This window comes from Orcinus orca, chromosome 20 (assembly GCF_937001465.1).
Source record: "Orcinus orca chromosome 20, mOrcOrc1.1, whole genome shotgun sequence".
Classification (NCBI taxonomy): Eukaryota; Metazoa; Chordata; class Mammalia; order Artiodactyla; family Delphinidae; genus Orcinus; species Orcinus orca.
In genome coordinates, this window is record NC_064578.1 from 45,166,161 (window position 1) to 45,191,941 (window position 25,781).

A 25,781-nucleotide genomic window follows, 5' to 3' on the forward strand; every position below is an offset into this window, starting at 1 on the left:
CAGGCCTCTCACTGTTGTGGCCTCTCCCGTTGCGGAGCACAGGCTCCGGACGCGCAGGCTCAGTGGCCACGCCTCACGGGCCTAGCCGCTCCGCGGCATGTGGGATCTTCCCGGACCGGGGCACGAACCCGCGTCCCCTGCATCGGCAGGCGGACTCTCAACAACTGCGCCACCAGGGAAGCCCTCTTTGAACAGTTTTAAGTTAAAAGATCAGTCTCATTTTAGTAGTTAAAAATATCCTTAGTGTCAACTGAAAAAAAATATGTACAACCTAAATGTTGAGAATTTTATTCAGGACATTACTGAGGAAGATAGCCTGGGATACAGCCTCTCAGGTAGCTCTGAGGAATTGTCCCAAAGAGGTAAGGGAGGAGCCAGGAGGTATAAGAGTTTTTTGCTGAAAAAAAAAAAAACAAAAATCAAAAACAGTAAAAGGAGTCAAACATCAAACTATTACTGCTAGGGCTTCCCTGGTGGCGCAGTGGTTGACAGTCCGCCTGCCGATGCAGGGGACACGGGTTCGTGCCCCGGTCCGGGAAGATCCCACATGCCGCGGAGCGGCTGGGCCTGTGAGCCATGGCCGCTGAGCCTGCGCGTCCGGAGTCTGTGCTCCGCAACGGGAGAGGCCACAGCAGTGAGAGGCCCGCGTACCGCAAAAAATACATATATATATTACTGCTAATCACAAAAACCAGATATGTCAAGTTAATGATTTTAGTGCTTTTCTGTGTATGGGAAGATGCAAGAGTCTGGGTTCATTGAGATTATTCCTTTGATATGCATCTTAACTATCTAGGGCCAGTATCCTGTTTTCCTCCATCCTGAATTCTCCACAGGTCTCACCTTCGGGTGTGGCTGCAATGGCAGATGGCTTGATGGCGGGCAATATTTTCTGTTTACTGAAATGGCAGGCAACATTTTTTGGTCCACCTTAGCAATAAAAATGTACAGTGTAACAATCAGTACTTCATTTAAAGCAAAACAACTTCTACCTTCTTGTTTCTCCTTGACCACCTTCAAATCTGGTTATATCTCAATTATTGGTTATGTCAATATACTAATTATGTAAATTATTTTAAATTCAAAACCAAGTATATTTTTTCAAAGATACATTTTTGTTTATTAAGGATTTAGTTAGCTTCCTTTGTACCTGTTGCTAGTTTTTAGAGATGTTCCAGTGGATGTGTTAAGTGTCCACTGATTTTTTTTTCAGTTGTTCAAATATCCAATTAGAATCTCTCAGGCTTCCATTCTGTGGCTCTCATTTCAAGACTGTACACTTATCATGAAACTTACTTCCATTGTCTTCCTGAATTGGATTCCTGTTTCCTGGAATTAAGTTAATTTTTGCTAATTTTTCATTTCTGCTCAAGTTCTTTTTCCAACAGCTTCCTTAAGATGCACGTGTTAGAGGGAATTCTCTGGCGGTCCAGTGGTTAATACTCTGCCCTTCCGAGGGCCCGAGTTTCAATCCCTGGTCGGGACACTAAGATCCCACAAGCCGCGCTGCCAAAAAAAAAAAAAAAAAAAAAAAAGATGCGTGTGTTACAGATAAATTTTTGAGTCTTTTGTGCTTGAACATGTCTTTATTCTACCTCACGCTTTGCCAGTATTCACAATTTGGAAACATTACTTCAAAGTTTTCTGGTAGCTCATGTTGTCAAGTCTAATGCCAATTGTTTTCTCTTCCTTTGTATGTAATCTTATGACTCCTTCTCGTTCACCTCCCAATACTTACTGCTATTTATATCCCCAATATACTGAAATTTCATGATTTATGTTGTGGATTTTTAAACATTTTTTATGCTAGGTATAAGTGAGCACTTTCAGTCTATAGGATCTAGTTCTGTGGGTGTTTCTTGTATTTTTGCTTTTTGACAGTCTTCTCTATTTCAAGTTTTTTGTTCTCTTCCTGGAATTAGTATTTGATAGAAGAATTTTTCATGAGTTGTGCCTAATTTTTCCTTCTTCATAGCTTTCTATTCTTATTTACAGAAGCAACGTAATCTCTGATCTCTCAGAGAGTAATTATACTTGTTTAAACTTTCCTTGTCCATTTTTGCCTTTTATGTCCAAATCAAAAAAAAAATTTAATTTTTTGAATTCTTCTCTCCCTTTTACATTGAATACTTTCCTGAAACGTGTAGCAATTCTTGCCTCCAGTCGGGAGGTAAAACTTCTCAACTGGTAGACTTCAGAGCCAGCCTTTTCATTGGGATACTGCCAGAGCTCTGTTCTCTGTTTTTTAGTTTAGAGCAGAGAACAGTTCCAGTCTCCTAAGTTACTGGTGTTTGGGGCCAGGATGGGGAAGGTCCTGAGAGGACCAAAGTCTGGGGTATGGTTTTTCACTCTGTCTATCCCTCAGTACTGTCTTTCTTTGTGCAGGTATACGTCCTCTCCAGGTCAATACATCCAGAGATCAAACCCCCCGTTTAGTGTATTTGATTACATAAGACAGAAAGTAAAGCAGGAGAGCAACCAGTTGTGTACAAATCTTCAACCACTCTCCTGTTTTCAGATCCAATATCTCTATAGGGTCATCACTTTCGTACCTGAGCCTTCAGAGGTTTTATACAGTTAAATTGCCTCACAAATAGATGTCTAACTGTGTAGGGCCTTTGATACCAGAGTTCTTCAACAGTTCCTATTTGCTGTCATCCTCATTTTCTTTGGTTCTCACATGTTAATACATTTTGTATTTCTCAACTAAATGAACTCACTTTAATCTTTTTTTTTTTTTGGTAAAGGAAAAATGGGAAATAAATGCATCCACTTGTTCTGTTTGTGGGGAAGCCTTTCTTACTCTTCTTAAATAATAAGATTTTGCTTTTTGACTAGAAATTTTTTCTCTTATACCACATTTGTTCTTTTAGCTACTGCTTTCCTTATCCATTTCATTAATTTCCACTTACATCTCTATTAATTTCATCTTACCACTCTCTCATCTCTATTAATTTCTCTTACCACTCTCTTTTCATTTGTCAATGAAAAACAAATTACTACTCAATCTAAGAAAGAAATAGAGGGACTTCCCTGGTGGTGCAATGGTTAAGAATCCGCCTGCCAATGCAGGGGAAACGGGTACGAACCCTACTCTGGGAAGATCTCACATGCAGGGGAACAACAAAACCCATATGACACAGCTACTGAGACTGTGCTGTAGAGCCCTGGAAGCCACAAATACTGAACCCGCGAACCTAGACCCCATACTCCACAACAAGAGAAGCCACTGCAATGAGAAACCCCTGTACCACAAAGAAGAGTACCCCAGCTTGATGCAAATAGAGAGACACCCTCGCAGTAAGAAGACCAAACGGAGCCATAAATAAATAAGTAAATGAATGAATGAATAAATAAATAAAGCATTGATTATAACCCCTGTTGACAGAGGAAGGTGCCAGGAAAATTGTGTGCTCCACTTTGGCTCCAAACAAATGACTTTAGCTCCAATAACTCTGTTCTTTTCCTATAATGGATTGTTTCTTAATGATAATCATCATCAGATGGATGTATGGTTCAAAAGGCAAGAAGGACTGATGGATGAGTAGATGGACGGATTGTTGGGGCTCCCAAGAGTGGAGAAAAGGCCGGCAAGGGCCAGCCCAGGCTTACCAAGCAGGATGGAGTGGGAGGGGCGCAGGGGGGCGTAGAAGGTGGGGGCTAGTTGGGAAGAACTGTGCGGAGTAGGGCCTTGCATCACATCCCTGCAAGGCACTGGGAGAGGCAGAGGCAGGGACCCCCGTCTCACCCGCCACCCCAAACCAGTGTGGCACCAGGGCATGGGCCTCCTCTGCCCACGTCTAGGGGAGGTACCACTTTCGGGGTCAGTGGATTTTCTGGTGACACGACCACAGTTCACATTTCGAGCCGGGACTCTGGGATGTTCCTCGCCCCCGCCTCACCAGATGAGATAGCACACCCTCTTCCCATTTGACACCATTCCCACCCATGCCGATAGAGATTTGGATACACAGAAGTAACCGGCGTGCTTTGGTCTGCCCACCAGCTTTGGCAGCCACTGGCGGAGACGGTGGCAGAGACCAAGAGATCTAGGATGTCCAGAACCTGAGGACAGGAGGGCTGGCGCACACTCCCTACAACCCTCGCTGCCCTCCGTCCTCCTCTCTCCCCTCCCTGGGCTCTGACAACCAGCATTCTACTGGTGGAAGTCTGCCCTCGAACCATGCGGGCGCAGACAAACGCCTTCGTTGCCCCGGGTTTCCCGTTTGTTGCACTGCCGGGTTACTCAGTAAACGGGGCCGGGGCTCTGCGTGATAAGGGTGCGCCCTCTGGCGGCTGGCCGGCGTAGGGGCAGGCGCCGCCTGCGGCCCCTGTGCCTTTGGCACATGGATGGAAGCAAGGAGAGATGAGCGGATGGAAGCAGGCAAGGAAGGAAGGGAGGAAGGAAGGAAGGGAGGAAGGAAGGGAGGGAGGGAGGGAGGAAGGAAGGAATGAAGGAAGGAAGGAAGGAAGGGAGGGAGGGAGGAGGGAAGGAAGAAAGGAAGAAGGCTGGCTGGCGGGAAGGAAGGAAGGAAGGAAGGAGGGAAGGAAGGAAGGAAGGAGGGTGGGAAGGAAGGAAGAAAGGAAGAAGGCTGGCTGGCTGGCTGGCTCTGGGGCCGGCTGGCTCTGGGGCTGGCTGGCTGGCTGGCTCGGGCCGTGTCCAGTGCTCTAGAAAGGGCCTGGGGCGTAAGTTTTCCAGTGGTCTAGCAGATCGATAGACGGAAGAAAGGATGGACGGATCCACGGCTCAATGGAAGGTTGGAGGAATATACGGACCGACTGTTGGGGCCTCGCAGAGTGGAGGAAAGCCTTGCCGAGGGGCGGCAAGGGGAAGGGAGGAGAAGAGAGGGGACTGGATGGGAGGGGAGAAGGAGGCGGGGAGAGGTTGGGGGCCTAGTGTGGAAGCATGGCGGAAAGAAGAGGCTTTCCACAGTTTCCTGCAAAGCAATGGAAGAGGCAGAGAACCCGCCCAGTGTGATGGCAGGGCACGGGCGGCCTCTGCCCAAGTCTAGAGGAGGTTACCGCGCTCTCTCCGGGTGAGTGGTTTTCCCGGCAACGTGACCGTCAGTTTGAGCGGGGACATGGGGATCTTCATGCCGCTCGCCGCCTCACCAGGCACCAGATTCCAAGCCACCCCCCTTTCTCCATACAATGGACTCCAACAGTATCAACTTCTTAGGCTCATAAAGAGGATCATCCAGCTGCACTCAAGCCTTGAGAAAACTGCAGCCTCATGGGAAACCCCAAGCCATAATTGCCCAGCCACCTATTCCCAAAATTCTGACCTGTAAAAATGATGAGAGATAATAAATGTTACTGGTGTTGCTCAGGAGTAGATATTACAGAACGTGTTAATTAAATTAAAATATCCAACAGATCTCATGGTGTGAATGTTGCAAGCATAAACAAGCAAGAATCCCTATCTGTTGTGAATTTATCTCTATTTCAAATTGTCTGATATTCGATTAATACATGAGTGACAATTGGAAGCTCTTTTATGTTGAGTAGATTATATTATCAATTCTTTGATATGAGAAAATTTGGAGTATTTGCTAAGAGAAGAGTTGGAATATTTGCTGAAGGCCTATCAATATAATTCATAATCAGAAATTTCCCAGTAGTAGGAATTATCTGATGCTAAGCAGAGATTGGCTATGCCTAAAGGAATTCCTATATTCCTTATATTCTAATCAATTCAGACCAATATGAATAACTCGATGTGCTTTAAGGGCTGAACCATCTCTAATGGCCAACCCACATTTCTTTCACCTATAGGTTTTATCACTAATATGAATTTCTCATGTTGAACAAGATATGAGACATGATGAAAGGCCTTCCTTCATTCCTTTCATTCATAGGGTTTCCCACCAGTATAACTTTTTGATGTTAAGGCTCCCGTGTACTCTAAGCACCTTTCCACATTCCTTACATTTCTGGAATTTTACATAATTTTAATTCTCTTTTGTATAATAAGGGTTGAAGTAAATGCAAAAATCTTCCAACATTCAAAGTATTTCAGATCAGTATGAATATTCTCATATTCAGGAACTTGACAGTTACTTATAAAAGCCTTTCCACATTTCTTAAATTTATAGGGTCTTCCACCAATATGAATTCACCTATGTCAAACAGGTCGAGAGGCATATGTAATGCCTTCCTACATTCCTCATGTTTAGATTTTCACACCACTGTGAATTTTTGTGTTGGGTAAGTTTTTCATGCATTCTGTATTTCTTTTCACATTTCCTATATTCACAAGGTTTTATATCATCATGAATTATTTTATGTGCATTAAGGTTTGAACTAAGTTTAAAGGCCTTCTTGTGCTTCTTGTGATCATTTCTCACCAGGAAATATTTTTCCATGCTTCAATAAGAAATTAACCCTTACAAAGGCCTTCCCACAGAGTGTTTCTTTTTTTTTTTTTAATAGCTTCTCTTTTTTTTCCTTTAATTTTATTATTTTTAAAATTTTTGACTGCTTTGGGTCTTTGTTGCTGTGTGTGAGCTTTCTCTAGTTGTGGTGAGGGGGGCTACTCTTCGTTGCAGTGTGCAGGCTTCTCATTGCGGTGGCTTCTCTTGTTGCAGAGCACAGGGTCTAGGCACATGGGCTTCAGTAGTTGTGGCTGGCGGGCTCTAGAGCGCAGGCTCAGTAGTTGTGGCACAAGGGCTTAGTTGCTCCACGGCATTTGGGATCTTCCCAGACCAGGGCTCGAACCCGTGTCCGCTGCATTGGCAGGCGGATTCTTAACCACTGCACCACCAGGGAAGACCATCATTAACTTTGAAAAAAGATTTCAACCTTTGTATTTGATGTGAACTCTCAAGGGGAGTTAAGTAAATACAAACTCAGTATCTCATTTGAAAAGAACACATGGCTGTGCATAAGAGGGAGTGAACCACAGTGGGGGAGATATTTGTAATTTTTAGTGGCATTGTAATTATAGAATCACCAGGCATAGATATTCACCTTTTATTATTTATACATTTGTATATACCTACATTGTATATGGGAGTGGTGTGTTAGAGCTGGGCAGTAATGTCATGCCAGGGCCAACGATGCACATCTCTCCCTAACTCTATGTTCACTGAATTATATCAGTACATTGCTATTGGCCATGGTAGGAGTATTTACACTGTGAACACTGGTAAACACTACAAAACAGGGGTGTCTCTCTGTGTGTGTAGAGCTGGTTGTTAAATACTTAACAGCACTTCACTCCATAAAATGTTTTTTTGAGCTCTCCTTTCAGTATTTCAAATTTTATAACTGTTCTCTGACCCATCTCTACTGGGGAAGATTTTGAAATTTCTATTAATTGTACTATAGAACATTTCCTTTTTCTTGCCATGGAATGGTAATATTTTTTTTCTCATTTAGTTTAGATTTGGATTCAAGTTATATAATAATCAGCCATAGAAAAACGTTTATATATGAAAAACATTCATCTCTTTTTCTGTATCAGATAATTCATAGTGGTGAGAAGCCCTATGAAGATGAAGAATGTGGGAAGGCCTTTAGTTGTGCCTCAAACCTTGCTCAACATGGAAGAGTTCATATTGGTGAGAAATCCTGTGTATGTAAGGAATGTGGTAAGGCCTTTAGTGATGCTCCAATTCTTAGATTACATCATAGAATTCATAGTGGTGCGAAACCTTTTGAATGTGACAAAAGTGGGAAATCTTAAGTACATTTCAAGCTTTAAAGCACACCTGAGAATTCATACTGGTGAGACAACCCTATGAATGTAAGGAATGTGGGAAGACCTTTAGTGTATATGGACTTACTCGGCATTAGTATTTGTACTGATGAGAAACCCTGTGAATGTAACACGTGTGGGAAGTTCTTTAGTGCAAGTTCAACCCTTAAAATACATAAGAGGATTCATACTGGTGAGAAACCCTATGACCATAAGAAATGTGGAAAGGTCTTTAGAAGATGTGAAGGACTTATTTGACATAATAGTGTTCATACTGGTGAGAAGCCCTATAAATGTAACAAGTGTGGGAAGTCCTTTAGTGCCAGTTCAACCCTTAAAGTACCTCAGAGGATTCATACTTGTGAGAAACCTTATGAATGTAAGGAATGTGGGAAAGCCTTTCACACTGCCTCATACCTTGTTATATATAAGAGAATTCATACTGGTGAAAAAACTTTTGTGTGTCAGGAGCTTTGGAAAGCTTTTAGTTACAGCTATCAACTTACTATACATTATGGAGTTCATAGTGGTGAGAAATCTTATGAATGTAAGGAATGTGGGAAGACCTTTGGTCTGTGTGGAAGACTCACCAGGCATCAAACTACTCATAGTTGTAAGAAACGCTTTAGGGCTTCCCTGGTGGCGCAGTGATTGAGAGTCCGCCTGCCGATGCAGGGGACGAGGGTTCGTGCCCCGGTCTGGGAGGATCCCACATGCCGCGGAGCGGCTGGGCCCATGAGCCATGGCCACTGGGCCTGCACGTCCGGAGCCTGTGCTCCACAACGGGAGAGGCCACAACAGCGAGAGGCCCACTTACTGCAAAAAAAAAAAAAAAAGGAAAAAAAATTGTGATTTGATATAGCATATTAACACATATATGTGGAATCTGAAATAATTGGTATAGACGATCTTATTTACAAAGCAGAAATAGAGACACAGACGTAGAGAACAAATGTATGGATACCAATGGGGAAACGGGGGTGGGGGTGGGATGAACTGGGAGATTGAAATCAACATATATACACTATTGATATTATGTATAAAATAGATACCTAATGAGAACCTACTGTATAGCACAGGGAACTCTACTCAATCCTCTGTGGTGATCTAAATGAGAAGGAAATCCAAAAAAGAGGGGATGTATGTATAGCTGATTTACTTTGCTGTACAGTATAAGCTAACACAATAATGTAAAGCAACTATACTCCAATAAAAAATAAATAAAATAAAAATTGTGATTTGACTTAACATAAATGTTAGACAAAATTTGATACTTATTTTTAACAATTAAAATGAACACACAGATAATTTTAATATTTTTCATTCAATAAGATAATGGTGAATAGTCTAAGAATAGGGAATGAGGATAAGTTCACTATTTAAAACACTAGAAATACAAATTATCAAGGTATATATCAGTGTCAAAATTAACCATTTAGGTTCATCCTGCTCTCCATAATGAGTAACTTGTAAAATGTTGATGACTTCTTTTTCCTCAACTCACTTCATGCTCCTGGATCAATAGATGAATTTTCATGTTCTATTTTTTTTTTAGCATTTTATAAATTTATTTATTTATTCTTGGCTGCACTGGGTCTTCGTTGCTGCGCGGGCTTTCTCTAGTTGCGGTGAGCGGGGGCTACTCTTCATTGCAATGCGTGGGCTTCTCACTGTGGTGGCTTCTCTTGTTGTGGAGCACGGGCTCTAGGCACGTGGGCTTCTGTAATTGTGGCACACAGGTTCTGTAGTTGTGGCTTGCAGGCTCTAGAGCGCAGGCTCAGTAGTTGTGGCGCACGGGCTTAGTTGCTCTGCGGCATGTGGGATCTTCCCGGACCAGGGCTCGAACCCATGTCCCCTGCATTGGCAGGCGGATTCTTAACCACTGTGCCACCAGGGAAGTCCCTCATTGTTTTTCATAATTACTTTCTGTAGCTTCTTTCTCCTCAGCTGAGACATTGCCTACATTCTCTATACTTTTTAATAAGTCACGCAGTCTCCTCATTAGCATCTTTAGTGAATTCTATATGTGTGATGACAGTAAAAGGATAAATTATCAAGGAAGTTTCCCTTCGGTTCTTCCCATTAATGAAGAAACTCCTGCACCTAGCAACAGTCCAGGAGGTATTCATTACACTTTAGTCAGGTTAAACAAGAAAGAAAACAAAATCTGAACTCTTCCTTTCAGTTTTCAAATGTAATGAGCATGGAGTCACAACGATAAGTTGGAAATACCTGACGCATGGTTAGGCAGAGTGAGGACTTGGTGCTCTCTCACAAGAAGATGAGGTTGTTCAGTCATATTGAGGAAAGAGCATATCTCAAATGGAAGTAAGAGGGTTAGGTTGTGAGGTCTTGAGAAGTGGTTCCAAGCCCTGACCAAATCAGTGGCCTCAAGTACTATGAGTAGAGTAAGTTGTTGGAATTGAGAGGCAGCCTCCTACCCTTCCACATTCACAAATCCTGACATGGGGCATAGTTAGGGAATAAAAACAAAAGGAGAACCTGGGCAAATTAATACCTCAATCATCACCACACACACCAGAGGCTAATTTTAAAATTTGACAGTATTAACTGTCAAAAGAAAGTGATGTTTTGTGAATTATGATATATTTTGGGACTGTGAATAGTTTATTTACTTTGGGGGAAATAGAGCAACATCTAGTGAAGCTGAAGATAGTAACCAGGATACATACACGAGAATGTTCACAGCACTGTTTTTTTGGTAAGTTCCAAAAATGGGAACCACATTCATTATTAATCTTTTTTATTTTGCATAATTTTATTTCTTAAAAGCAGTTTAAGTTTTAGAACAAATTTGAGAGGGAGGTACAGAGATTTCCTATAGAGTCACTGCCCCCACACATGCATGGCTTCACACATTATCAACATCATTCACCAGAGTGGTACATTTTTTACCAAGGATGAACACATCATAACCACCTAAAGTCCATAGCTTATCTTAGGGATCACTCTTGGTGTTGCACATTTTATGGATTTGAATAAATGCATAACGATATACATACATTATACATACATACATTATAATACCAAAGTTTAACGTGTGTGTGTGTGTGTGTGTGTGTGTGTGTGTACATACACACACAAATACAATATACAGAGGATAGTCACTGCCTTCTAAATCCTTTGTGTTGGGACTTCCTTGGTGGTGCAGTGGTTAAGAATCCGCCTGCCAATGCAGGGGACATGGGTTCAATCCCTGGTCCAGGAAGATCCCACATGCTGCAGAGCAAATAAGCTGGTGTGCCATAACTACTGAGCCTGTGCTCTAGTGTCTGTGAGCCACAACTACTGAGCCTGCAAGCCACAACTACTGAAGCCCACATGCCTAGAGCCCACACACTGCAACAAGAGAAGCCACCACAATAAGAAGCCCGCGCACCACAACGAAGAGTAGCCCCTGCTTGCCGCAACTAGAGAAAGCCCATGCATAGCAACGAAGACCCAAAGCAGACAAAAATAAATAAATTTATTTTTAAAAAAATCCTTTGTGCTTTCCCTATTCATCTGTCTCCTCCTTTGGCAACCACTAATCTTTTTATTGTGTCCTTTTCCATAATATCTCATAGTTGGAATCATAGCAGTATATGGCTTTTAAAACTTGGATTCTTTGACCTAGCAATATGCCTTTAAGGTTCCTCCATGTCTTTTTATGGTGTGATAGATAATTTCTACTTAGTGCTGAATAATATTCCATTATCTGGATGTTTTACAATGTATTTATCCATTCACCTACTGAAGGACATCTTGGTTGCATCCAAGTTTGAGCAATTATGATTAAAGCTGGTATAATCATTTGTGTGCAGGTTTTTGTGTTGACATAGTTTTCAACTACTTTGGGTAAGTACCAAGGAGTGCAATTGCTGGACTGTATGCAAAGAGTATGTTTAGTTTTGTAAGAAGCTTCAAAATGTCTTCCAAAGTAGTTGCAGCATTTTCCATTCCCATTAGCAGTGGATGACAGTTCCTGGTAATCCACCTCCTCACCAGTTTTTGGTGTTGTCAGTATTTTGGAATTTGACCATTCTAATAAGTGTGTGGTGGTATTTCCATGTTTTAATTTGTACTTCCCTAATGACCGATGATGGTGAGTACCTTAACATATGCTTATTTGGCATCTGTATATCTTTGGTAATGTTTCCAGGTGTTTTGCCCGTTTTTTAATCCACTTGTTTTCTTTTTCTTTTTTTATAACTGATAGAATTAACATGTAACACTATATTCGTTCCAAGCGCACAGCATAATGATTCTTGCGCACACTGTGAAACAATCAACACCGTAAGTCTAGTTAACGTGGGTCATCGTTCATAGTTACGATATTTTTTCTTGTGATGAGAACTTTTAAGATCTCTCTTAGGAGCAGACAGCCAGGACTCCAAGACGGCATCGGTTGTACCACTGAAGAAGCTCCTGGATGTCAAATTAAGGGAGCTGCCAAGCTGGATACTAATGCAGGATTTCATCCCTAAAGGCATTGCTGGAGCATTCAAAGAGGCCAGAGCCTTATGGGCATGTGTAAATAAAAGCAAATCTCTGGGTCTTTCATGTCTCTTTTTGCCCTGAATTAATCTGGCCAGTAAAAGCCTTCTCAGACCAGTAAGTTATGTAGAGAAGGACAGGGTGAGATTGTTAGCTCTTGAATTTCCATGTTAGATGGGTCCTATCAAAGGCTGGCTCTGAGGTATTTCAGACAAGGAAATGTTTTCTGTTGCTTGGAATCGGTACCACTGCCTCCATCCATCTTAAAGAAATGTCATAAGACTTGGGGAAAATGAGTTTGAAACATAAGGAGACATCATTCTGTCTCCCTGCCAGACAAAACTGAGACGAATATTTGAAATGGTCTATCCTTCAGCTCTGTGCATTTTAAAGTGCAGGACTAGTCAGGTCAGTCCTGTGGAACCCACGTCATCATCCTTTAGGGGCCTGCGTGGTCGCCAGCCTCCTCAGGGCCCCCCCTCCTTCTGTGTTTTTCTTTATAATTTTGGTCACCCTGTGGCTCTCTTTTGCGTACTGTTTCCTCCTTCCCTGAGGCCTTTCCTCAGCTTTGCCCTCTCATATTAGAAGGTGTAGAGTGTGCCCTCAGAGAAGTGACTTCCTTTCCTGTTTGCAGGTTATTACTGGTATTACAACAAGTATTTCAACATGAAGAAAGGGAGCGTTGCTGGGCCTTCTATGGTGCCGGCAGCTTATGTGCTTTTCAACTACTGACATTCTTACAAGGAATTTAGTGAGTCTCTTGGGTTGCTTTGTCTTTGGTGGGGTTTCCCTTGACAGGGTGGTATTGGTTCCCTGTCAAATTGACAAGTCCTTCATTCTCCTGACAACTGAAGAATTGGAAGGACTTATCAGAATACAGCATACTTTAAGTGAGAAAATTGTGGCAAAGACAAAGATAGGAAAAATAAGATGAAGCTGGGATAAAGGTAATACTTAGGAAGCATTCTATAAGATACTGTAGGCTCTACCAAAGGTTGGTGGAAAACTTGGCTTTATCTTCCTAGCAGCCAGTGTGAAGAGGGAAATAGGTCAGTGCTACAGTCCGATGTCTGTGTAGTGCTCTGGAAAAGCCTGGCTATTCCTGGTTCTGAGACCTGAGGGGAGTTTGTCCGGCGGGAGATGCTGGGAACAGTTTCAGTGGTGGCCACTGGCTGGGTTTCATGGGCCCTTTCTGACAGCATTCAGCCCCTTGCTAGTCTGTTGCATCCAGAGCAATGAAAGATGGGCTCTTGGGTGCTGTTTTTCTGAGTTGGGTGTTACTTCAGGGAAGGAAGAAGCTGGCCAGGTGGCAGATCAGCTCCTAATTCCTCAAGCGGGTTCTGGATCATCTCCTGAAAGGAATTTTCAGGATGGCTTCATGTGATCTTAGCCTGTTGCCCTCCCCGGCATCCTGTGCTTTCACCATACCTTTGAAGAAACTTACCATTTTGCCTTTCTAACTGCAGAACATGATCGGCCAAGCGAGTACCACTGAAGAGGGCGCACTCTGCATTCCTGACCATGACCTTTTCGGGGCACCCCTGAATCCTTTCATAACCTAATGGATAGCTAACACCCAATAAAAGATGACTGGTTAAAAAAAAAAAGATCTCTCTTAGCAACTTTCAAGTATGTAATACAGTATTATTAACTATAATCACCATTCTGTATATTACATTCCCGTGACTTATTTTATAATTGGAAGTCTGTAGCTTTTGACCACCTTCACCCATTTCCCCCGCTGCCTCTGGCAACCATCAATCTGTTCTCTGTATCTATGGCTTTGGTTTCATTTTTTTGTTTCTGATTTTTTTTTTTTTTTAGATTTCACATATAAATGAGGTCATACAGTATTGGTATTTGTCTTTGTCTAACTTCACTTAGTACAATGCCCTCAAGATCCACCCATGTTGTCACAAATTGCAGGATTTCCTTCTTTTTATGATTGAATAATAATTGTATATATGCCACATTTTTTAAAAATCCATTCATCTCTTGATGAACTCTTGTTGTTTCCATGTCTTGGCTATTGTAAATAATGCTGCATTGAACATTGGAGTGCAGATATATTTTCAAGATAGTGATTTTGTTTCCTTTGGTTAAATACCAAGAAGTGGAACTGCTGGGTTATATGGTAGTTCTAATTTTTTTGAGGAATCTCCATACTGTTTTCCATAATAGCTGTACTAATTTACATTCCCTCCAGCAGTACATAAGGGTTCCTTTTTCTCCACATTCTTGCCCACACTTATTTCTTGTCTTTTTGGTAATAGACATTCTTACAGGTGTGAGGTGATATTTTTATTGTAGTTTTGATTTGCATTTCCCTGATGATTAGTGATGTTGAGCACCTTTTCCTGTACCTGTTGGCCATTTGTGTGTCTTCTTTGGAAAAATGTCTATTCAGAGCCTCTCCCTATTTTTTAATTGGGTTGTTTGTTTGCCTTTCTATTAAGTTGTATAAGGTTTTATTTCTTAATATATTGTGGATTGTAAATCAACTATACTCCATTATAAAATAAAAATTAAAAAATATATTGTAGAAATTGTTTTATCATGATACTTAGTGCCAAAAGCAGGAGATATTATATACTAAGTAGCAGTGCATTAAAATGTACATCAAAAAAATCCTTGTAAGAAACATTTTGAAATGTTCACACTGGTTTTTATACAAGAACTGTATTATGCATTTGATTCTCCTTTATGTTGTTTTCCAAAATTTCTTAGATAATTTTATTAATTTTTGTAATGAAATCACAAGAGAGCAAACATTTCACGTGCTTCCCTCCTTCTCTTGTATTGCAAGGCCTAAAATTTCATGTGCTGTCTTAATATCTTTGAACCTCTCAGGGCCCGTAGGCCTAACCATGAGTTCCCCTCTTCTCACCAGACATGCCCACCAAGCAGTGGGAAGAAAACTAACCACGCTATTAGTTCCCGTATCAGCCAAATCATGTCCCTGTCAGCCACAAATTAATCAAAGAAGCCAATCACATCCTTCCACAGCAACCAGGGGGCACCTCATCCTCTTGTTAGTAGAAATCCTGCTCCCAAGTGACACCACCCTGTGACATGTTGTGTCCTTCTCCTGTAGGATTTGAGGATACTCGACTCAGACTGCTGTCAATCTCATCTCTCTAGAATCTAGGTGTGTGTTAGGATATCTTCAGAACCCTAGGGCAGGACTCTCTCCATCACCGCTAGCTGAAAAAACACCTGCCTACTCATTTTTACTGCTATTCCATGAGTTTTTGGTATCTACACTGAGAAAGATTTTATAAAGCTCAATTAGCCTTCAAATAGGAACGCTAGATCATGTTGTCAACCTGTATGTTTGTGATTGAAATTTGATTTTGCTGAGCCTACAAACTAATATTAAACTTTTGCCCTATTTGTAAGACAGATAAGGCTAAAATTATAGGTATTATAGGTACGTATCCCTCATTAAGCTTGGACTCAAATGGAAAAGGAGTCTTTTAGATTATTTCTTCAGGTTGGGTGAAAGTGGAGCTTTAGAATAAGAAGTGCGAGTTAAAGGGGGAGAGGGGGAGAAAAAGAACTGAGCGTTACAATGGGAAAATGTTGGTAGTGGAAACAGATATTCTTACACTGCTGTGAATATGTAAAATGGCATAATCACACTGAGAAATCTGTCAGTATCACAAGTTCATGTGCAAAAAGCAAGACCACTTTCGAGAACTTAAGTTACACGTAAGCCTACATAGGTGCAAACTGAAGTTTATGGAGGGATATTAACTGAGCATTGTTTGTGAGGAAAAAATAGGAAAATCCATAATATTTATTTCCTTAGAGAAGGTTTCAGCTACACATACTGTGGCCTCTTTTGCAGTTGTTGAAAATGATGACACTCCTTAAGTACTGATATGGAAACACATTTGTGTGAAGAAAAAGAAATACATACTTTCATATGCATATAGCATACATAGTATTTGAAATTACATATACATTTTGTATTCATATGTGTGTGTGTAACATTGTATATTTTATTTTAAAATAACTTATCTGGGGGCTTCCCTGGTGGCGCAGTGGTTAAGAATCCGACTGCCAATGCAGGGAACATGGGTTCGAGCCCTGGTCCGCGAAGATTCCACATGCCGTGGAGCAACTAACCCTGTGAGCCACAGCTACTGAGCCTGCAGTCTAGAGCCTGTGCTCCGCAACAAGACAAGCCCGCGCACCGCATCGAAGAGTAGCCCCCGCTCGCCGCAACTAGAGAAAGTCCGCACGCAGCAACGAAGACCCATTGCAGCCAAAAATAAATAAATAAAATAAATAAATTTTTAAAAATAAAAATAAAATAAAATAACTTATCTGAAACAACAAGGTCCTACTGTATAGCACAGGGAGCTATATTCAATATCCTATGATTAAACCATAACAGAAAAGAATATGAAAAAGTATATATATATATATATGTATAACTGAGTCACTTTGTTGTACAGAAATTAACACAACATTGTAAATCAATTGTACTTCAATAATATTTTTTAATGTCAAATTATTTTATGAGAAAAAAATAAAATAACGTCTGGAAGGCTATATACACTAAAATCAAAATGCTGTGCATGCTAAAGTTAGCTACTATATGTCTGAAATATATGGCAGAAGAGGTTGATCGCATTTTTAGTTAAACTTTATATCCTTTTGAAATGTTAATCTATGCATGGATTGCATATTTAAAATATGTTGTAATGCTGATAACTGAAATATGGGCATCCTTTGATGAGAACTTTACATTTCCCATTTGCTTACTCATGAACTCACTCATGAATCTAAATATATATATGTGTAAGGCAACCTTAATTCTTCTGATAGCCCAGAATAATCTTCCTCCTTTCAGATTTTGAGTCTGATTTATCTTCACTGCCCAAACAACTGAGAAGCAAAGTATTTTTCAATGAGATGTCATGACCAGGCATTACGAATTAAAAGATGTTTCTCAACCTGTGGGCTTTTAAAAATGCAGTCAAGCTCGCCACTTCACAATAGAGCAGAGAGGGATGAAAAGAATCGCTTAACAACAATTTCTGGTGGACATAATATTGTAAAATGTAAATAAGGTATTGCTTTTTGTTCTAGTTTTCAGAGAACTGCAATCAGTATTCTTGAAAAAGGGACCAAAACTCATTCTCCCTTTTTCTACAATGAGAATATATTATAAAGTCTCACTTTATCCAGGTTCTCTCACCTGGAAACAAGTCTTTGCTAATCAACAGTATAATGTTATACACCTTATGTAAACTCAGAGGCTTCAGCTCTAAAACCGGAGTAGTCAGCACCTGTGGCATTGCGAGTGGAATGAGCGTTTTAGGGAAGGGATACATTCACCTGCACACTCATGACACACGACACAAACACGCACAGTTTGGTTGGATCATGAACCCACTTCAAGAGCTCGCTCTGGATGGCCCTCGAGGTCATATTACTTGATTCAACTGGACAGACCCTTCACACGCAGGCCTGAAGCCTTGGAAAAGAAGAGCTCCGCAGGCCCCTCCTCACAATCCTCTGGTTCGGCCCCACCCTTACTCGCCGCCTCCTGGCCCTGGGAACAGCTGAACCCCCCTTCCGCCTCAGGTTGGGCCTCCGGGCGTTGGGACACCAGCGCTGCGCAGGCGCAGTGGGGCGGTCATTCCCAGAAATCTCCAGGCCCGGCCCGGCAGTTGCTTTGCTTCAGGACTTTAACAACCTGGAACTTCATGTCCCACAGACGGCGAGGTGACTTTGACCTCCGGTTCTTTTTCCGTGCCCCGTGTTGCGTACTGCGCGTGAGTGGCACCCGTCCGAGGAAGAATCCGCTTGGGTCGCCGCGAAGACGACTGCGCAGACGTAGCTGGCGCCCATGAGGGACAGCCAGTGGCGGAGAGTGGGATTGCGGGAGGCGCTCAAAGCGTGGACGGCCGGAGCGCAGCCACGCGAGTCCGCCCGCCCCGTTGGGGCTGTGGGCGCTTTGAGCAACGGGGAGGGTGATTTTATCTCTTAGAGTGAGTGCGATTGTGAGACTGAGAGAGGTGTGTGTTCGTCCTTGTGTGACGGAGACACAAGGTGCATGTCCTTTTTGTGAATGTGGATTGCAGTGGCTCTGTGGTGTCATGTGATACATAGCTCTTTTTCCCCTTTGCTGCTTCTAGGCTTCTCTCAAACATGTACTTCTCCCAAAGAATGTGGGCGCAGTTGGGAAATCTGGTTTTGAGTCCGACAAGACACTTTCCAGCAAGAAAGTACATACCAGCTGCTGAGATCGGAATTTTAAATCAAGAATTGCCCCTGAGACAGGCTCCTAGGAACGTATGGATAAAAAGACTCCCAAGATTAGGATTCCTTCCTCGGATTACCCTCCCTGGCAGTTCTCTGGGGCTCATTTATGTATTTGAGTATGAAACTATGAGCTCTGACGGGAGAAACCTGTGAGCCCTGATACAGATCGCACAATCCTACTTAATTCTGGTTATAGGTATGAGGTCACAGCGGGTTTAGTAGTCTTGAAGGGTGGCACACAATAAATGCTCAACATTGTCTTTATTCTGTGTCATTCACCCTTCAGATTCTATAAATCAGTGATGAAAATATGATGTTAATGTGTTGAGTGCTTGCATGTCAAAGGGCTACGTGGACGCTAGTTTTCCAGAACAAGTGTTCTGATCCAGGGATCCTTTGTATTTTGGGGCCTACAGGGGACCACAAATCCCTTGTGCTTGTATAGAATTACTGCATATATTTGGAAAAATGCATTTTTCAAAGGTGTGATAACCCAAAAGATTAGACCTGGGTAATTGATATGCAATTAAAGACTGTTATACCTTGGGATGGTTTTGCACAAAATTAATGATTATACTAATGGAATGGTTAAGAAAATCACACGATATCCATGAGATAGAATATTATGTAGATAATAAAATTCCTGTTTATAAGAATTAGCCGTTACAAGAAAAAAAATGGCTATGATCTAATGTTAAGCAATCTTAATATGTAGATAATAGTAGTCAAGAAAATTTGAAATTATATATGCAACTCATTTTAAAAAGAGAATTTTGTAAAAACTTTTGCAAGGATTATATCCAAAATGATAGTTTAATTGGTTTTTCAGAGAAGAATGAAAATGTTTAGCCACATTTATTGAGCATTTTCTGTGTACCCAGAACTTTTCTACCTATTTGGTATACATATTCACATTAATTTGCAAAGGCAATTTCCTTTTCCATTGATGTTAGAGTGTTTATAGGGAAATGTCTCTAATTATATCAGTGCAGTACAGCTAAAGGATATTCAAGAAGTGAATATACTTAAGTGGTATTTATTTTATTTATTTATTTTTATTCGAGTATAGTTGCTTTACACTGCTGTGTCAGTTTCTGCTGTACAGCAAAGTGAATCAGCCATACGAATACATACATCCCCTCTTTTTTGGATTTCCTTCCCATTTAGGTCACCACAGAGCACCGAGTAGAGTTCCCTGTGCTATGCGGTTGGTCCTCATTAGTTATCTATTTTATACATAGTAGTGTATATATGTCAATTCCAATCTCCCAATTCATCTCACTCTCCCTCCCCCTTGGTATCCATACGTTTGTTCTCTATGTCTGAGTCTCTATTTCTTCTTTGCAAATAAGATCCTCTTTACCATTTTTCTAGATTCCACATATATGCGTTAACATACGATATTTGTTTTTCTGACCTACTTCACTCTGTATGACAGTCTCTAGGTCCATCCATGTCTCTGCAAATGACACAATTTCATTCCTTTTTATGGTTGATATTCCATTGTATATGTACCACATCTTCTTTATCCATTCCTCTGTTGATGGACATTTAGGTTGCTTCCCTGTCCTGGCTATTGTAAATAGTGCTGCAATGAACATTGGGGTGCATGTATCTTTTTGATTATGGTTTTCTCCTGGTATATGCCCAGTAGTGGGATTGCTGGGTCATATCGTAGTTCTATTTTTAGGTTTTTTTAAAATAAACTTATTTATTTATTTAGGGCTGTGTTGGGTCTTTGTTGCTGTGCGTGGGCTTTCTCTAGTTGCGGCGAGAGGGGCCTACTCTTCTTTGTGGTGCACGGGCTTCTCATCACGGTGGCTTCTCTTGTTGCGGAGCACAGGCTCTAGGCACGTGGGCTTCAGTAGTTGTGGCATGCAGGCTCAGTAGTTGTGGCTCATGGGCTCTAGAGCACAGGCTAAGTCGTTGTGGCGCATGGGCTTAGTTGCTCTGCGGCAGGTGGGGTCTTCCTCGACCAGGGATTGAACCCGTGTCCCCTGCATTGGCCGGCGGATTCTTAACCACTGCGCCACCAGGGAAGTCCCCTATTTTTAGTTTTTTAAGGAACCTCCATACTGTTCTCCATAGTGGCTGTATCAATTTACATTCCCACCAACAGTGTAAGAAGGTTCCCTTTTCTCCACACCCTCTCCGGCATTTATTGTTTGTAGATTTTTTGATGATGGTCATTCTGACCGGTGTGAGGTGGTACCTCACTATAGTTTTGATTTACATTTCTCTAATAATTAGTGATGTTAAGCATCTTTTCATGTGTCTGTTGGCCATCTGTATGTCTTCTTTGGAGAAATGTCTATTTAGGTCTTCCACCCATTTTTTGATTGGGTTGTTTGCTTTTTCGATATTGAGCTGCATGAGCTGTTTGTATATTTTGGAGATTAATCCTTTGTCAGTTGCTTCACTTGCAAATATTTTCTCCCATTTTCTTCTCGTCTTGTTTATGGTTTGCTGTGCAAAAGCTTTTAAGTTTAATTGGGTCCCATTTGTTTATTTTTGTTTTTATTTTCATTACTCTCGGAGGTGGGTCAAAAAAGATCTTTCTGCAATTTATGTCAAAGAGTGTTCTGCCTATGTTTTCCTCTAAGAGTTTTATAGTGTCTGGCCTTACATTTAGGTCTTTAATCCATTTTGAGTTTATTTTTGTGTATGGTGTTAGGGAGTGTTCTAATTTCATTCTTTTACATGTAGCTGTCCAGTTTTCCCAGCACCACTTATTGAAGAGGCGGTCTTTTCTCCACTGTATAGTCTTGTCTCCTTTGTCATAGATTAGGTGACCATAGGTGCATGGGTTTATCTCTGGGCTTTCCATCCTGTTCCATTGATCTATATTTCTGTTTTTGTGCTAGTACACTACTATGCGGGATTTTAGTTCCCTAACTAGGGATCGAACCTGGGTCCTCTGCAGTGGAAGCATTGGGTCCTAACCACTGGACCGCCAGGGAATTCCCTTAACTGGTATTTATTTTAATCACATTGATTTTTTTTCATTGTCATATTAACAGATTTTTAAAATGAGGAATATATGGCCTCTTCCCAAGTGATGTCTATACATATTTTAATACTTTGAAATATCTTTATATATTTTATTTATGATGATGGAATTAATACAGGCTTATTGCAAAAAATTTTCATTTCTTTAGGGAATTTACTGAGAAGAAAGCAAGGATAACCCATTATCTCCCTGCTTAGAGATAGTCACTTTAACATTTTGGTGTATATTTTTCCAATTTTGTGTGGTTTTGTTTTGGCAGAATAAAATTGATCAAATAAAGGAGATAAGGTTCAACTCATAGTTCAAAAAAGAAATCTAATCCAATGATAGTTTTCTTTATACCCCTGTACATGTAGGGAGAAGAGGGAAGGGCAGAGAATCTTGTGTGAAAAGCATTACAAGTAGTTAAACCTTTTAGTTATTACAAATGTTATTTAAAACTTAATTACCAGGGCACCATATTACTAAGTAAGACATGCTTTCAGAGTTAATAATTTAGAGATTTAAGCTTGTTTTCAGAAAAAATAACACTAATCTCTGATTTCCAGGTGTCTTACAAGTACAAACAATATTTCCAAACATTGTTGTTATACCAGAAAATAAAGATTATATTTATAAATATTTACATAAATCTCTATACTGTGCAAAGAATAAGATTCCATTCTCCAGTTAGTTTTCCCAGTTTTATCATGATGTTCTTTGAACAGGTTTATGATTCTGAACAGTTTTTCTTGCTCTCTATAGCTGCTGGGGACTGAGGAAGGGGACATTTTCTCTCTTCTTGTCTGATCTCTCTCTCTCTCTTTTTAATTAATGATTTTATTAAGCAGAAATCTGCTTTCTCAAACGTACCTCCTAAAATTTTAAATACTAGAATTAGAAGAAAGAGGACACCCAAGAAGCACAAGTTTTAATATAATAAAACCAGGAAGCACCAGAATTAGCTTCCTTTTATAATAAAAGATTAAGGAACATGGAATGATTTTGTTCTTCAATAATGATAGATAATTTACATTAGTCATCATGATATACAATTTAGTGTGTATTTGAATTATTTTGCCTAGTCTTCAAACTAGTCATATATCGTATGTGATATTTTTATCCCTACTTTGCTGATGAGGAAATCGGCATTGAAATATTTTTCTTAATTTCAACGGGATGCCACCTCTTAAATTATGCATACTTTTTTAGACCTGCCTTCTTCACCGAGCAATTCTTTTAATATTGTTTTCCGTCAATTATATGGTTTAATATCGTTCTTATTAAGAATGGCATGGGGGGACTTCCCTGGTGGTGCAGTGGTTAAGAATCCTCCTGCCAGTGCAGGGGAAAGGGGTTCAAGCCCTGGTCCGGGAAGATCCCACCTGCTGCAGAACAACTAAGTCCATGAGCCACAACTACTGAGCCTGCGTTCTAGAACCCACGAGCCACAACTAGTTAGACCTTTTGCCACAACTACTGAAGCCCGCATGCCTACGGCCCGTGCTCAGCAACAAGAGAAGCCACCGCAGTGAGAAGCACACGTACTGCAACGAAGAGCAGCCTCCGCTCGCTGCAACTAGAGAAAGCCCATGCAGCAACAAAGACCCAATGCAGCCAAAAAAAAAAAAAAAAAAAAAGGCATAGTATGTCACAATATAGCAGACTATAATATAGTTAACCTGTTTGCCTGCTGTGAGATTTTTATGTTTTTAATTTTGGACTATCAAAAATTATTCTCTGATGAACATTCTTGTGCATATACCTTGTGAACTTCTGTAAGTTATTTCCTTTAAAATTTTTCTAAAAGTGGTATTTTGTAGTCAAAAATCATACTTCTTTTAATTGTTTAAAATATGTCAGACCTGGAAAGTATAATATTTGAAGTAATACAGCCACTAAAAAGACATAATTACTTCCTTCAGAGTACATATAATCTGTGAAGGAAGTTAAAATCTGAATATGAATAATTGAAAGCTAGTGTGTGATAAAGGCCACTGGTGAGAGTTAGGTGACCTGCCTAAAGGAGACATCAGTGTGACTATAGTGACAGTAAGCATATAAACAAATAATACTGAACACATGGGATCTGTATGGCAATAAGTGGATTTTTTTACTATAACCTTTATATTTTGTAGATTTCATTCTAATGATATTAGATGTATAGCAAAATTAATAGGTAAGATAATTCAGCAGCTATCTGGAGGATATCATGACAAAACTGACAGGTTCAGAAACAAGATAAATTCTGTTGAAAAGATCTGAAATAAAGCTGTATTGAGACTGTCATCACTTCACAAAAGAGATTACTCAGGGACTGTTCCCAAGTTTTTTGTGGTCAGAATTCCAACATAACTGAGAAGAAATTATAAAATGAGATATTGGGATCCAAAGGAAACAAAATATAAGCCATATAGTAAAATGATCTGAATTTATTTATTTAAAATAATTGTTTTAAAGTTTTTTGATGTGGACCATTTTTAAAGTCTTTATTGAGTTTGTTACAATATTGCTTCTTGGTTTTTTGGCCCCAAGGCATGTGGGATCTTAGCTCCCCAACCAGGGATCGAACCTGCACCCCCTGCATTGGAAGGTGAAGTCTTTTTTTTTTCTTAATATTTATTTATTTATTTGGTTACCTTGGTCTTACTTGCGGCAGAAGGGCTCCTTAGTTGTGGCTTGCGGGCTCCTTAATTGTGGCATGTGAACTCTTAGTTGCGGCATACATGTGGGATCTAGTTCCCTGACCCGGGATAGAACGTGAGCTGCCTGCATTGGGAGCATGGAGTCTTATCCACTGTGCCACCAGGGAAGTCCCTGAAAGGTGAAGTCTTAACCACTGGACTGCCAGAGACATCCCAATGATCTGAATTTAAAGAACAAAGAACTTTGTGGACGTCTTCACCTTAACAAATTTAAAAAAAAACATATTTTGGACTTCCCTGGTGGCACAGTGGTTAAGAATCCTCCTGCCAATGCAGGGGACACGGGTCTGAGCCTTGGTTGGGGAAGATCCCACATGCTGAGGAGCAACTAAGCCCCTGCGCCACAACTACAGAGCCTGCCCTCTAGAGCCTGTGCACCGCAACAAGAGAAGCCACCGCAATGAGAAGCCCGTGCACCGCAATGAAAAGTAGCCCCTGCTCGCCGCAACTACAGAAAGCCCATGTGCAGCAACAAATAAATTAAAAAAAAAAAATTTCAAGTTCTTATGTCAATTGTTACAATGATTATGAAGTAACCTTAAAAAAAAACCCAAAACTCAAGATCTAAGCAAAAAGATAGGGATTGCCGATGTCAAATTCTGATCATGGCAAAGGTATAATTTATGTCTTCACTAGTTTTGATTGTTTCATGTATGAACTAAAAACAACTGAATACCCAGTACTTCATTCCTAAAAACACCCCCTAAAAAACAAAACAATAAAAACATAACCAAAAATATAATAGCTGTTAATATATGGCCATATATATTTCCAGACTTTTCTATTTTCTGTTTTATGATTGTCATTCTTTTCTCTGTATTGATTAATATGCTCTTATATTTTATAAATAGAAATATATTAGTCAACCTGATTTTTCTATTGACATTATATATGGAACATTTTCCACGTCCTTAAATATTCTTCCCAATTTAACATTGAATGACTACTTGTATATTCTAGTATAATATTGGTCTGTCCTATATTTAACTAATAAGCTTTGCTGGACTCAGAATGCTGAACATTACTTGTCCATCTCTAATATTTTGATCAACTTCACCCACTTTCAAGCCCAGAAAGAGGTTCTGATTTGGATTATGTGGCCTCTTTTCTCTTGAAGTTGGGAATGGAGAGAAGAAGATCTGCTCAGAGCAGGACAGAGCTGCCCAACCTTAGTTTCACGTCAACCTGATAACAATGGTACATTGGCCAGAAAATTTTCTACTGAAGTATCTGGGTCTGGTTTCAATGCAGAAATGACTCTGCAGCTGAGACTCCTAGGAATTGAGTGAGGAAATGGATTTGTCCAGAATCCTAACTTACCCAAGTTGTGTGTGATATGAAGTAATTTGGAATCTGGAATGGAAGAGCATAAATGGTAATATTAACTTAAACCCAGTGAGGAAACACTAAAATACAACTGGTCTCAAGGTCTTTCTCTTCTCCCAGGTCTGGATTTTCTGGACTCTGCTTTTCTGGTAGAGGAGCCCAGAGGACTGATCATCTCTTGCAGGTCTAAAACCATGGCCCATGTAAGTTGATGTTTCTCTCCTTGTTGAAATATGTGTATTTTTTTTTTTTTGGTCATGTAAGTATTTTCATTAATTTTCCTGAT

At 40.5% G+C, this 25,781-nt stretch overlaps 1 protein-coding gene across 1 annotated transcript in view; it reads left to right on the forward strand.

The window, feature by feature from the left end:
- The first annotated feature begins 7,482 nt into the window (after nt 1-7,482).
- LOC101282625 (zinc finger protein 607-like) overlaps nt 7,483-25,781 on the forward strand; it is a 37,122-nt gene continuing 18,823 nt past the window's right edge. The window contains exons 1-2 of the mRNA XM_033413822.2: nt 7,483-7,562; nt 25,616-25,698. Coding sequence (XP_033269713.2) covers nt 25,690-25,698 — 9 coding nt within the window. The 5' untranslated portion in view covers nt 7,483-7,562; nt 25,616-25,689. The remainder of the gene's footprint in view (nt 7,563-25,615; nt 25,699-25,781) is intronic.